General features: G+C 48.7%; 1 protein-coding gene across 6 annotated transcripts in view; it reads right to left on the bottom strand.

Annotated features, from left to right (window-relative positions):
• NADSYN1 (NAD synthetase 1) overlaps window positions 1-13,314 on the bottom strand; it is a 36,368-nt gene that overhangs the window by 22,936 nt on the left and 118 nt on the right. For 5 of the 6 annotated variants that reach the window (XR_009504747.1, XM_059932296.1, XM_059932295.1 and 2 more), the window contains exons 2-7: window positions 11,567-11,665; window positions 9,857-10,057; window positions 8,714-8,774; window positions 6,826-6,942; window positions 2,487-2,540; window positions 1,947-2,036 (exon numbers count right to left, since the gene is read on the bottom strand). Coding sequence is in view for 5 of the 6 variants with exons in the window: in XM_059932296.1 (XP_059788279.1) it covers window positions 1,947-2,036; window positions 2,487-2,540; window positions 6,826-6,942; window positions 8,714-8,774; window positions 9,857-10,057; window positions 11,567-11,645 (602 nt within the window). In the remaining variant the exon portion in view is untranslated. The remainder of the gene's footprint in view (window positions 1-1,946; window positions 2,037-2,486; window positions 2,541-6,825; window positions 6,943-8,713; window positions 8,775-9,856; window positions 10,058-11,566; window positions 11,666-13,314) is intronic. The other variant, XM_059932294.1, reaches the window with a different exon arrangement.

The raw sequence follows: 13,314 nt of genomic DNA, 5'->3' as shown, positions 1-13,314 counted from the left end.
AGTGGGAGGCTGCCCAGTTCCTGAATCATTGAATAAAGCCAATTAGATCATCAAATTCACTCAGATGAATATTTGTTTTTTTAAACAAACTTAACCAGAAAACTGTGAAGTGCCCATGTTAGGAAGAGGAGGTCAGAGAGACTAACGGTGAGGGCTGAACTGTGTGCCAAATCCTGTCCTTCCAGAGCAGGAGGCCACGAAATGGCAATGTCTGCACATGAGTTAGAAATATCAAGGCGGAACCCAGAGGCTACAGGAGAAAGGAGAAAAATGGAAAATGGAAATGGACAGCTATGGGGAGCAGGGCTCGGAGACGGGGCAGATTGGGGGGGGGGGTTTGTGTATTTCTTTCTTGTTATCAAGCTTATAGAATTATTTATGAATTACAAACCCATATTACTATATAAAAGAGCAAACTATTTGTACTATGTATAAAGGAACAAACCACTGACGAATCTCAAAAGCATCATGTTAAGCTAAAGAAACCGGTTACAAAGGAATGTACGTGGTGTGACTCCATTTGTAAGAAATCTAAGAAAGGAGAAGACTAACCTTGGGGCCATCAGCTGGAAAGGGGCAGGGGTGCCATGGACATGGCTCTATCTTCTTTAGGGTGTGATTGCACGAATGCACACAATTGTCAAAAAAGAAAGCTCCTAAAATCTGAATATTTTATTGCATGTTATTTATACCTCACTAAAAAAGTGTAAAAGTAAACACTATTTGATACAACATTCCCAATTGTAAAGAGAATTTTTGTCATATTACTACTTGATACTACATGACTTTTATAATATTTAAAGCATTCAGAGCACAGAAAAAATTTTTTTTTAATTTTAACTAACGTAACACTGGCATATAAATTTAGATAAGAGAGGGAAATCCTGAATAGATACTAGCAAATGGAAACAAAGTTTAACATACCACATCCATTTGGAGCTTATAAAGACATGCAAAGACTTACCATGTTCATCTCAACATATGCTAAGAAGAAATCTGATAAATTCAACAACCATTCTCAATTAATTTTAAATCCCCAAAGTAAAAATAACTAAGGATGGATATACATCTGAAACCAAATCAGAAACAGGAAGAGCTTTCCAAGTCAAGTTGGGAAAAAGACAAAAATGCCTGTTATCAAAGACATTTGTTCTAGAAATGATCTAGAATATTGTTCTAGAAACGCTGGCCAAGAAAAGTAGTTTTGAAAATGAACTGAGGGATGTAAATATTAGAAAGAAGTAAAGTTAGTTTTCTATTATATAATTTCTACTTGAAAAAAAACACTAACTAAGAAAATCAATAGAATAACTACTAGACCCAATAAGAGAACGTAGTAAGGTGGCCAATTACAAAAGCAACACACAAAATCTCAAGTTTTCCTACATAAAAATATTAACCACTTAAAAATATCATGTTAAAGATTCCATTTGTAATAGCAGCAACAATAAATAGACAGGAATAACTATAAGAAGAATATAGGGCAGGGGTTCTCAACTGGGGATGATTCTGTCCCCAGGGGACACTTGGCAATGTCTGGAGACATTTTAAATTGTCACAAATGGACGTGTCCATCAGGTGGAGGTCAGGGATGCTGCTATACACCTTTCCGTGCACAGGACAGACCCCCCACGGCAAGAATGATCCAGCCCAAAGCAACGGGGCTGGAGCTGGGAAACCCTGATATACAGGATCAGATGTATAATGATGGATGATGGGTGACTGATGACTGAGAGTTCCATGTGGTCTGTGATAAGTGGGTTATAAATTAATCAGCAGTGTCAAAGCAGCCATATCTAAGTGACAGGTACTGTGGGGCAGGGACTTCGCCCGGAATTCGTGTCTATCTCCCCCACGACCTGCACAAGCTACGCACAGGAAGATGCTTCATAAGCATCCAAGAAGCGGTCACAAACCAGCCTCCTGCGCGTCGGGCAGCGACTCACCGACTCCTGGACCACGGGGTAAACCAGCGCAGCTCTCGGTAGTTGCCTTCATTGGCCAAGGCCATTTTGGGTCTGATGAGCAGGATCTTCCTACAGGCAGGGGGACAAGGCCACTCCCGAGATGAACACGCTCCATGACGAGGAGCAGCCGCCGGTCCGTCCGCCCCGACAGTCGACGGGGACAGGGCAGCTAAGACCCGGCAGGGGGGCACTTGCAGCTGATGTCCAGGGTCTGCGAGGGGACATGACTAGGCCTCTCCCCCTGGACTGACCTCCCAGCAATGGGGCCACGTGTCCCCAAACCCCACCCCGTGGCCTCTCTCTTTCTAATACCTGAAGGTGTCAGTGGTGGCAGAGACCAGGAGCAGTGCCACTTGAGTCACCTGCCTGGTACACCAGCCCCCACTAAGGTAGGTCCAGAAGAAGCCTCCCTGCACATGGCCCCCAGGGACCATGCCCCAGAGCATTGGCACGAGTGTCCGCAGGCCCCTAGAGCTCAGGGGAGACAGGCAGGTCACTCTGCTCCCGGCGGTCACCTACCTGTTGAGAAATATCACCCTGCAGTTGTAGCGGACGTTTCGGTGCATTATGGGCCTGCGGAGAGAGGGGACGCACACACTTGTTGGCAAAGAGCAGAGTTATGCGTCTGTTTCGAAATGAAGTTTCTCTGTCCTTTATGAGAATCAGAAGGCTCCCCTGTGGCTTTCTCAAACCAAAGTTAACAACAAACCCAAGTGTTTCTGCCACAGCGTAGGCTCTAAATGGGAGAGAGTCTTCTAAATAGAGCACCAAGTCCCTCCCTGCTCAGGGCTCTTCCTCTCCTCCTGGAAGGTTCTCGGGCCTTCCAGTGGCTCCCTCCCTCCTTTTCTCACATCCCTGCTGTCACATCACCCCTTCATCCCCTGCTGGCCTCAGGCATTAGCCCCTGTGCCTCCCCAGTTCTCCCTCCCAGCACCTCTCCTGACCCGAACACCCCTTCCCCAGAATGCAGGCTGCAGGGCCGGGGCAACGGGTCCGAGGGGCCGGGGCGGGGGGTGGGGTGGGGGTGGTAGGCGCTGAGCAGATCTGCTCACCCCTCTGTCTGGACCCTTTTCAGGATAGACATTGTGTTTTACATCTCCTCCCGGACCACCTGGTAGCTTCCTCCTCTGCAGGGGAGGGGACCAAAGCTCCAGAGGCTGGGGTGCTCTGCTGGCCACTGGCTGGGGCAGAGCTGGGCCAAGACGGGGCAGAGCTGGGGCAGAGCTAGGCGGAACTGAGCAGAAATGGGGCAGAGCTAGGCGGAGCTGGGCAGAAATGGGGGCAGAGCTGGAGCAGAGCTGGGGCAGAGCTGGGGCAGAGCTTGGGGCAGAGCTGGGGCAGAGCTGGAGCAGAGATGGGGCAGAGCTGGGGCAGAGCTAGGCGGAACTGAGCAGAAACGGGGCAGAGCTAGGCGGAGCTGGGCAGAAATGGGGGCAGAGCTGGAGCAGAGCTGGGGCAGAGCTGGGCAGAGCTGGGGCAGAGCTGGGGCAGAGCTGGAGCAGAGATGGGGCAGAGCTGGGGCAGAGCTAGGCGGAACTGAGCAGAAACGGGGCAGAGCTGGGGCAGAGCTAGGTGGAGCTGGGCAGAAATGGGGCAGAGATGGGGCAGAGCTGGGAAGAGATGGGGCAGAGCTGGGGCAGAGCTAGACGGAACTGGGCAGAAATGGGGCAGAGCTGGAGCAGAGATGGGGCAGAGCTGGGTAGAGCTGGGGCAGAGCTGGGAAGAGTTGGGCAGAGCTGGGGCACAGCTGGGCAGAGCTGGGCAGAGATGGCAGAGAAGGCAGAGCTGGGCAGAGCCCAGGTGTTGGAGCCCAGCTCAGGGTGAGAGCGCAGGAGCTCAGGGCAGAAGCCATCAGGCACCAGGGGAGGATGGCCTTAAGGGGTACCTAAGACGATGGATTGTCAGATAAAACTAATCAGACAAATAAATAAATGCCCTGGGACATTAGTAAACAAAGCAGTGATGCAGGAGGAAATAAAACCAACCATTAATAGCGTGGGCTATCAAGTCAGGTGGCCAGGTTCCAATCCCGCTTTGCACTGGCTAAGTCCCGCTACCCTGGGTTCCTCCTCCCAGAGGGACTGAAGGACAGGATGCAGGCGGGGGTGCCCCCAGTTGTGCCCACGGCACACGGATGCCACCAGCAAGGACTCCCACTGCTGTGGTTTCTAATCCTCCCCAGGCCAGACCAAAACCTGCCTGTGTTCACATTTATACAAAAATGTGTTCAAGGCAGGAGGTAAACTTATATTTTAAACAAAACAGAGACCCTCAGTGAATATCCGATTTCCAATTGGAGTAAGCCTCTTGAACAAAAACAAAAACAAACAAAAAGCACTACAAGGAAAATTGAAAGCTCAAAACATAAAGTTAAATAGCAAACAACATACAAGTAAAAGTATTTTTATCATATGTGGGAATGGGTTGATATTTTTCACATATAAAGAATTCTTAAAATAAATTAGACACAGACATTTCAATTGTAGGCTAAAGAACAAGTGTCACAAATGGCCAAAAAACAAACAAGAGAGTTCAACTTCCTAAGTCATGAAAACAAATAAATAAGATCTTTTTTTTAAAAAATTATTGCGCGTTTTAAGATTCTATTTTGTTTCTTTAAGTTTTCTTTTTTTTGAGCTAGCCCTTTGTGATCAGCGCTAAGGATAACACGCCTTCAAAAACAGGGCAGGAAGGAGGCTCAGCACCTTTTTCCTGGAGGATAATTTGTAAAGACAATTTCAGACGGAGAATATCAATGACATCATGGTATGACGGTTGTTTTCTTCAGTTGTGCTTACAGATCCAGATAAATGCTGGATTTCCAAAGAAAAATATCTTCAGATATGATTGTTAGCACTTTGAGGGCAAAAAGCAGAAAAATTATAATTGGATTACAAGTTCAAGGCCAGCAGAGGAAAGTGGAACAAAGAAAACACACAAAAGAAAACGGGAAAAACAAACAAGAAAACAACGTGATGACTAGGACATTTAATAAAGTGGCCAGCATCAGTCCATGTGGTGGGTTGCGTAAAGGCCCCCAATGATGTCCCTGTCCCGATTCCTAGGACGTGTGAGCATGTCACCTCATGTGGCAAAGGGTACCTTGCCGATATAACAAAGTTACAGACCCTGAGATGGGAGATTATCCCGGACTCTCTGGGGCCCTCATCATAACCACAAGGGTCCTTCTGTGAGGGAGGAGGGACAGTTGGAGGGCACGTGGCAGTGGAAGCAGGGGTTGCAGTGATATGATCGCTGGCTTTGAAGATGGAGGGAGGGGGAGGGGCCACGAGCCAAGGGATGCGGCCCTCCAAGCTGGGCTCTTCCAAGGAAACCGATTCTCCCCCAACAGCCTCCAGAAGCCCAGTCCTGCTGACCAATTTCAGACTTCTGACCTCCACACCCACAAGACAACAGATTTATGTGGTTCTGTGTGTCGCATCTGTAGTACTCTGTCACACAGCAGCAAAAGAGGAAACAAACATGGTCCCTGTATCAAGAATGATAGTAAATGCGAACAAACTGGGTTAAAAATCTCATCTGTTCACTGCTTAAAAGAGACCCTACTACACAGATGTCACAGCGGGTTGAAAAGGAAGTGCAGAACACGTGCAGGGCCGAGGAAAAGAAAGCAAACTCGGCTACGTTCACACCACATAACACAGAATGAAGGATGCAAACAGAAACAAAATAAAGGCCCACCAGTGGGCTCTGGTTACACAAAGCACATCACAGACACACTCAAGAATAGTCCTAGGCCAGAGCCCTACCCACGTGACCTGCACCCGTGGAAACTATACCCTGTGGACCTACAGGCAGACCTCGTTTTATTGCACTTTGCTTTACTGTGCTTTGCAGGTATTGCACTTTTTTTTTTTTTTTTTAATTGAAGGTCTGTGGCAACCCTGCATTGAGCAAGTATATTGGCGCCATTTTTCCAACAGCTTTTCCTCACTTCCAGTCTCTGTGTCACATTTTGGTAATTCTCGCAATATTTCAAACTCTCCACCAGGAAAAAGATTACAACTCCCTGAAGGTTCAGATGATGGTTAGCATTTTTTATCAATAAAGTATTTTTTAAGTAACGTAAGTACGTATATTTTTAGACATAATATTGCACACTTAATAGACTACAGTATTATGTAAATGTAACTTTTATATACACTGGGAAACCAAAAACTTCGTGACTCACTTTATTGCTATATTTGGCTCTACTGCAGTGGTCTGGAACCAAACGTGCAAGGTCTCCAAGGTCTGCCTGTAGACGACGTGGGCCTACAGCTATGGAACCTACACCATATACATCTATACTTATGGAACCTGCATCTATGGACCCTACACTATACGGACCTACACCTATGGAACCTACATCTATGGACCTATACCACATGGACCTATACCATATAGAGGGACCTATACCATATGGAGGAACCTACACCTACGGAACCTACAGCTATGAAAGCTACATTTATATACCTACACCCTCTGGAACCATATGGTCAGCATGTCGATATGGAGTGATGTGGAACCATCCCAAGACTTACCATTAAGTAAAGAAAGAGCTATACATGTGAAAGGGAGACCCTGTGCTCTCAGCTGTGCAAAGTGTGTTCTCACATGCACAGTAGCATCTGGAAGAACATACAAAAAAAATCTCCCAAGAGCTGCCTCCGCTGGGGGAGTTAGGTACCTGCAGGGCTAGGGAGGGAACAAACCCCACTTCTCTACACGAGGCCTTCCGTATCTTTGAAATGTTCAGATTCCGCCTCCCTGATGTTAGGATGGCTCCAGACACACGACGCCCTTGAACTTGCCTCTTTCCAAGCTTGCCTTTCCCCATGCTCACGCCGGCACTTACATTCCCACATCACAGATGATATCCTGAGTGACTGGAGACTCCAGAAGGGCAGCCAGGACCTGGAGCGAATGCAGGAGGGTGTCCGACTCATAATAATGATCCCAACATCCGTAGCCACTGCAGAGGGAGGGAGCAGAACAGTGAGCCCTTGAGACACACGGGGTGGGCCTGGGGGCAGGGGTGGGGCAGGGGCCTAGGGGCCTAGCGAGTCAGAACGTGCAGGGGTGCAACCCAGGCCTTGGTATCTTTATAAAGCCTCCCACGAAATTCTATTGTGCAGCCAGACTTAGAATCACTGCAACAAAAGAAAGAACAAAAAAACGATGCTTTTTATTGGAAATTCATGGACTGGGCCCCACCCACTTCTCACAGTTGTCAGTTACAATGAGAAATTCTCTCTCATGTCACAAAGTGTCTGCTCTTGGATTTTTTTTTTTTTAACCTTCAATGTAGCCCAAATCCCACTAATCTACAAGAAAGGGATGCAAAAGAAACAAAGCTGGACCCAGAGAAAAACATTCCTCAGGCAAAGGGACCATGAATAATCATTCGAATGCCACTCACACAGCTACTCCTGAGTTTCTTGCTATAGATACTGAAGCTTGTAGTGGGCTGAATGGTGTCCCCCAGAAAGGTGTGTCCACGCCCTAACCTCCAGAACCTGTGGATGTGACCTCATTTGGAAAAAGTGTCTTTAGAGATGTAAGTGAAGGATCTGGAGATGAGATGACCCTGGCCCTAAATCCAGTGACAAGTGTCCTTACATGAGACAGAAGGAGGAAAAGCCATGGAGAAGAGACGGGGTTGGGGCTGGAGGGGTGCAGCCACAAGACAAAGAACTGGGAACCAGAAGCCTGAAGAGGCAGGAAGGACCATCCCCTGGAGCCTTGGAGGAAGCAGGGCCCTTCTGACACCTTGATTTTGGACTTCGGGCCTCCTGAACTGTGACAGAATAAATTCCTGCCGTTTTAAACCATCCAGTTTGTGAAACTTTGTTACAGCAGCACCAGAAAAAACTAATACAATGCTCAATGAGGTCCTAACAGGGGAAGTGGGTTGAGAGTAATTTCTCAGTCTGGTAGTCCCAGTAACGAAAGGTACAGAATTTGTAAAGTACTATTTTATTTTGTTTTATTTATTTTACTATTTTATTTTATCTTATTTCACTTCATTTTATCTTATTTCCACACCGCATGGCTTGTGGGATTTTAGTTCCCCAACCACGGATGGAACCCCGACCCTCGGCAATGACCGCGTGAAGTACTAACCACTGGACCGCCAGGGAATTCTCTGTAAACCACTTTTAAATCTTCACAAGGTCCTTCCCACTACGCACGGCCTGGAAGTGATGTTGCAAACGCCAAGCAAACTTTGCACACATGAACACAAACCCCCAAACTGGCCCTTGCCATCCTTAATGCCTTGAAAAGCATTCCTCTCGGCCTCTGGTTCTGATAAGGGGGAGAGCCTGATTCTTAGATGAAAACGGGGTCCAGACCTGGGATGTCCTTTCCTCTCCAAGGACAGACTCCTGCCTCAGGGGTTGTCGCTTCCTTACCTCCCAGACCACATGTGATACCAAACACCAATGCAATGCCAGACGTCCAGCCAGCTTTGACATCAGCCCCGGACTGGGAAAAGTCAGCCTCTCTACGAGCTCCTGTGTTACCCGACATAGGAATCTGGGATCACCCAGCCTTGCTGGGCCCGCTCTTGTTCAAGGGTGCCAAGCAAGCACACTCACGGGCTTCTGATGGTCTCCTAAATGGGCCTGCATGTCCGCAGTTCTCAATGCCCGCCGCCTCCTTCCTTGCCCTTTCGGCTGAGGGGAGTTGATATAGACGCCTCTACCTGCCCACCCTGGGGTGTCTGTGTGTTTTGCTCTCACCATATTTCCAGTTCTGGTCCAAGCCTGTATCTTGCTCCTTTGTGTTTGGCAATTTCAATACCTACATGTACAGAGAGAGAGAAAGAGGGGCAATTTCAGCACCTACAACTGGTCCAAAGGCAGATCCAACCCTCTGCTGCCATAGGTGTCGTAAAAAACCAAAGGGCATCTCCCAGACCCTGCTGACACCTGCAGGAAATGAGACACAGGCAGGGCCTGCAGGGCTAACCCTCAGCACCAAGGAGGAGGAGGGCAGGGGCGGGGAGGGGGGGGGGTCACACACTGGTAGTTTATTAACCAGCAGATGCAGAAGACCCTGTGTAGGGAGAAGGCAGCACCCAGAGGCACCAGCAGCAGGAACCAGCCGCCTCTGGGTTTGAACAGCAGGCCGGGGAGGAAAGGCTGGCCAAGTGGAGACTCAGCTCTGGCCACCGAGACTGCCTCTCTTTACTCCAGCTAGATTTGCTCTGAGCTCTGATGAGATGAAAGCAGGTTGAGATTGAAAAAAAACAAAAAGGATGAAGGTCCGAGGCACGTGGCTGATAAGATGCCCTCACCTGAATCATTCTGTTTTTACTGCGGTTGGCAACCCTGCTGCAGTAACCAGCTGAGGGCAGCCGGTCTGAGGTGGCCGAGCCTGTAGGGTCGCCCAGGGCAGCCCCACTTCAGGCGTAGATGTCAACAGTGCAAACTTGCGCTTTCAAAGGTGAGCTGTTGCAAGTGACAACTGTATGGGGACCCCCGTCACACACACACAACGACCACACCTAGTCTCTAAGCTGGGGGGCTCACCCCTATTCCACTTCCCTCTTTGGGTCGGTTTCAGCTCTAGAAATGTCACATGCGACCCCAAAGATATTTGAGGACAGGTTCACCCCAGCCCTCCCCATCTCCACCTCCACGGCCAGACTTTTCTTACCACGTGTACATACCACGTGTCCCCAGGCAGTGTAACCCACTCCGCACCCCCATTCATGAGGAGGACACAGGCGGGCACAGGCGTGGTCATAAGATAGCTTATCTTATCTGTCCCCATGCCAACGGCTGCGAGTTTCTCCAGAGCAAGGCTGCGTGTGCGTCACAGCAAGCCTGGCGGCCAGAAAGGACCTTCGCCCCTCTGCCCCACGCCGCCCCTAGACTCACTCTTTAAAATCCTTTGCAAATTGCCCTCGAAGTCCAGGGCCCACTGGTTGAGCGCGCAGGTGGCCACGGTCACCTTCCGGCCCATCCTGGCTGCAGTCGCCTGGGCAAAAGGCCGGCCGGACAGTGGGTCTCTCTGTCCTAGGGAGACAGGCGGCCGCGTCTTGTGTCCTTCCGGGTTGCCCCGTCCCGTCCCGCCAGGCCCTGAAGGGACAGGATCGCAGAGCCCCAGCGTCAGGCCCCGCCCTCGCCCCGCCCACTCCCCGCCCACGCCCTCGCCCCGCCCAGCCCGCGGAGCTCCCCGCCGCGCCTGCGCAAGAGGGAGGCCCGCGGAGCCGCGAGTGCTTGGCAAGGGGGCAACCGCGCTACCCCCGCCCGCGCCGCCCCGACTCTGACCGGGCAGGTGGGACGGTCGCCAAGTCCTGGAGCGCAGGTGGAGAGGGGCCGGCCCGCCCGCGTGCCCCCATCCCTCTATTTAATTCCATACCTCCCCGCAAACTGCATCTTAATACGCTTGTGCAACTTTATTTTCCCCCGTGATATTAATTACGCTCTTTTGGTTATTTCTGCGTTTGTCACTGCATTGTAGGAATAAAGCCCACTTTATCCGTTCATAACGGGCGGGCATTTAAGTTAGCAGCGTTGTGCCAGCACACACGCGCACTGCTATTTTCATTCCTGTAATGCATCCCCTGTGAGGGCAACTAGTTTCTCTATGCCTACCGTTGCCAGTTCCCGCCGGAGCTGCACTTAACCTGTGCCTCGCCAGGCGTAGGATATGCATATGTACAACTTTACTAAATGTTACCCAATTTCCTCTCTGAAGCATTTGAACCTATTCACTACCAGCAGTTTTTCAGGTTTTGTTTTCACATTTCACCCTTTAGTCCCCTTAGGGTAGGAATTCATTTTTTTCCCCTTGTGAATAAGTAGCTGGCTGACCATCGTTGATGGAATAGGCCATCCTTTTCTACTGGTTTGCAATGTTGCCTCTGCCATACATACTGTACACGTTTTCACATTTCAGACAAACTTGTATCCTGTTTATAAAGTAATGCTTGTTCATGAGCTTCAATTTGGAAATGTCAGAAAACCACAAAAATGTTTATATGTTCATTCATGTAATCCTCACTTCGACCCTTTGGGGCAGTTTTCATTGCTAGAAATACCTCAGTTCTTTCCAGTACGCTCAAATATCTCCTGCCAACCATGGCTGATTCTAGGCCTTGGCCAGGGAAGGAGCAAATCCTCCAATGTCTGGTTGGAGCAGAAAATAAGGATGTTCTCCAAAAATGATGGGAACATGTTATTTGAAAAGAAAGAATCAGTTTGGAGGGGTTCCCACTGGCCAAGTATGGGACAGTATGGGAACTTTAAAAAAAAGTAAATGACAGTACAGGATCGTAACTCAATGACCAAAAAATCTATTAGTCCATACTGACAAAAAATTAAGTAAGAGAGGGAAATTCTTTACAGAAAAATGCCAACTAATAAATATTGAAAGGATGAGGAAGTTAGAAGATCACCCTTTTTGCATCAAGACGTTTGGTTCAGGCAAGAGCCATCATTAAATGCTAGATAACTGGACCGAGGGTTATTTGCGAGCAGTGTATTTACAGTCTCAAAGTATCACTCCACAGCTTACTCGTTAATCATGAAAGGAAAAATGGAGACTTTTGGCAGATACCACCTGAACCACACGATCAAACTTACCATCAACAAAGGGACAAAGTGACATCGTGTTGCCTCCTGCTATGACGCATGAAGATGTGACATCTGGGTAGTATATCATCCTGCCCCACAATGTGTAACCTAAAAGCAAGGACAAGGAAAACAGCCAAACCAAATCAAGAGACTTGCTGTGAAAAGCCAGCCTTGACTCTTCAAAATTGTCAAGGACGGAAAAGAAACAATAAAACAAAATAGAAAGCACTGCTGGGGCAGTGGTCTAGATTAAGGGAGGCTGACGAGCTAAATGCACATTGTGGTTCCCCGATTGGATCCTGGGTTTTTTTAAATGAGCAATAAACATGATTGGGACAATTGGAGGAAGCTGAATATGGATAATATATTAGACAATAGCATTGAAGGGATGTTAAATTTCCAGCGTGTGGTCATTCTATTTTGGTAAAGTAGAAGAATGTCCTTGTTTTTAGGAGATGCATACTGAAACATTCAGGAGGGAGGTATCATCTGTAGCTAATTAGTGGTTCGGGGTGGGGGGAGAAGGAGGGGATACACACACCTACAGAGCTAGAGAGAGAGAGAAATTAAATGTGGCAAACTGTTGACGGCTGCTGAATCTAGGTATGTGGGTGTTCACTTTACTATTTATTCAACTGGTTTGCATGTTGGACATTTTCAAAATAAAAAACTACAGGGGAAAAAAATGTCTCCGTGAGGGACACAGAGATGGTCATCCAGATCCCTCTGCCAGTAAGCCGATGCCCGATGTTGGAAGTTGGGGGGAGCAGCAGACACCTTCAGCTGCCCTCCCCTCCAGGGGCTGCCTGGGTTGCACAGCTGCCCAACCCAAGGTCATGCCCTTGCAAGGGCAGGGGTATATGAAGGAGGTTTGGCCATTCTTGCTGTCCACAGAAATAATCAATAAACCAACCTATAAGAGGAATAGAAGAGTTTTATTTGAGGCAAACTGAGGATTAGAGCCCAGGAGACGCTGATTCAAGAAGCGATTAAAACGACAAAATGGAAGAGGCTTCTAAAGGCGAAACCCCCCAAAATGAGAAAAGTTGTTTGTCAAGAATCGAAATTGCAGTTGGCAAGAAGTAAGAGTGCTTGTTAAGCAAGGATTGGTTGGGGTCCAACATGGTTGCATAGTTACAAGAGGAGACCTTGAGCCTTTCAAGGTTACGGCTGGCAGCCAGCAGCTATTGTTCTGAGAACAGCTGGTGGTGTCCTTGAGGCTGGCACAGTTCAGAAAATTCAGGTTCTCAGTGATGTAGGAACATGCCTGAAACCATGCCCACAATGGCCACCCAGATCTATTTCAAATGCCTGAACCACAGTCACTCCCTTTTGAGTTTTTAAACGCATTCTCTTCTTTAATGGTTAAAGCAGATGTACACCGCACGTTTAATAGGCCACAAGCAGGCTGTTTTGGTGAGCCTGAAGTTCAGGTTGAGCCACGTACAAGCCGGAATGACTCCCGCACACCTTGACCTGTGAACATTTCTCTTATCACTGCCCAGGGGACAACTGTGAGGGTCTCTCTTATTAGGGGGCTTCCCCACGTGGTTGACCTAAGCTGCGGGCTCGCATCCCCACTCAACTTCTCTCTCCGCCCAGCTCTGCACACTGTGAGCCCCCCCTAAACTCCACCTCCCGCTCCCTTCCTGGGGAAGGCCTGTGATGGCCTCCTAGCCGCGGGCTCTCCCTGACACCCCTGAATAAAACTGCTACCCACACACCCTGCTTTGATCTTCCCCACACCACTTTCCACC

This window comes from Balaenoptera ricei, chromosome 8, assembly GCF_028023285.1.
Source record: "Balaenoptera ricei isolate mBalRic1 chromosome 8, mBalRic1.hap2, whole genome shotgun sequence".
NCBI lineage: Eukaryota > Metazoa > Chordata > Mammalia > Artiodactyla > Balaenopteridae > Balaenoptera > Balaenoptera ricei.
The sequence above is the reverse complement of the archived record's forward strand: the minus strand, read 5'-3'. Positions and strand labels throughout refer to the sequence as shown.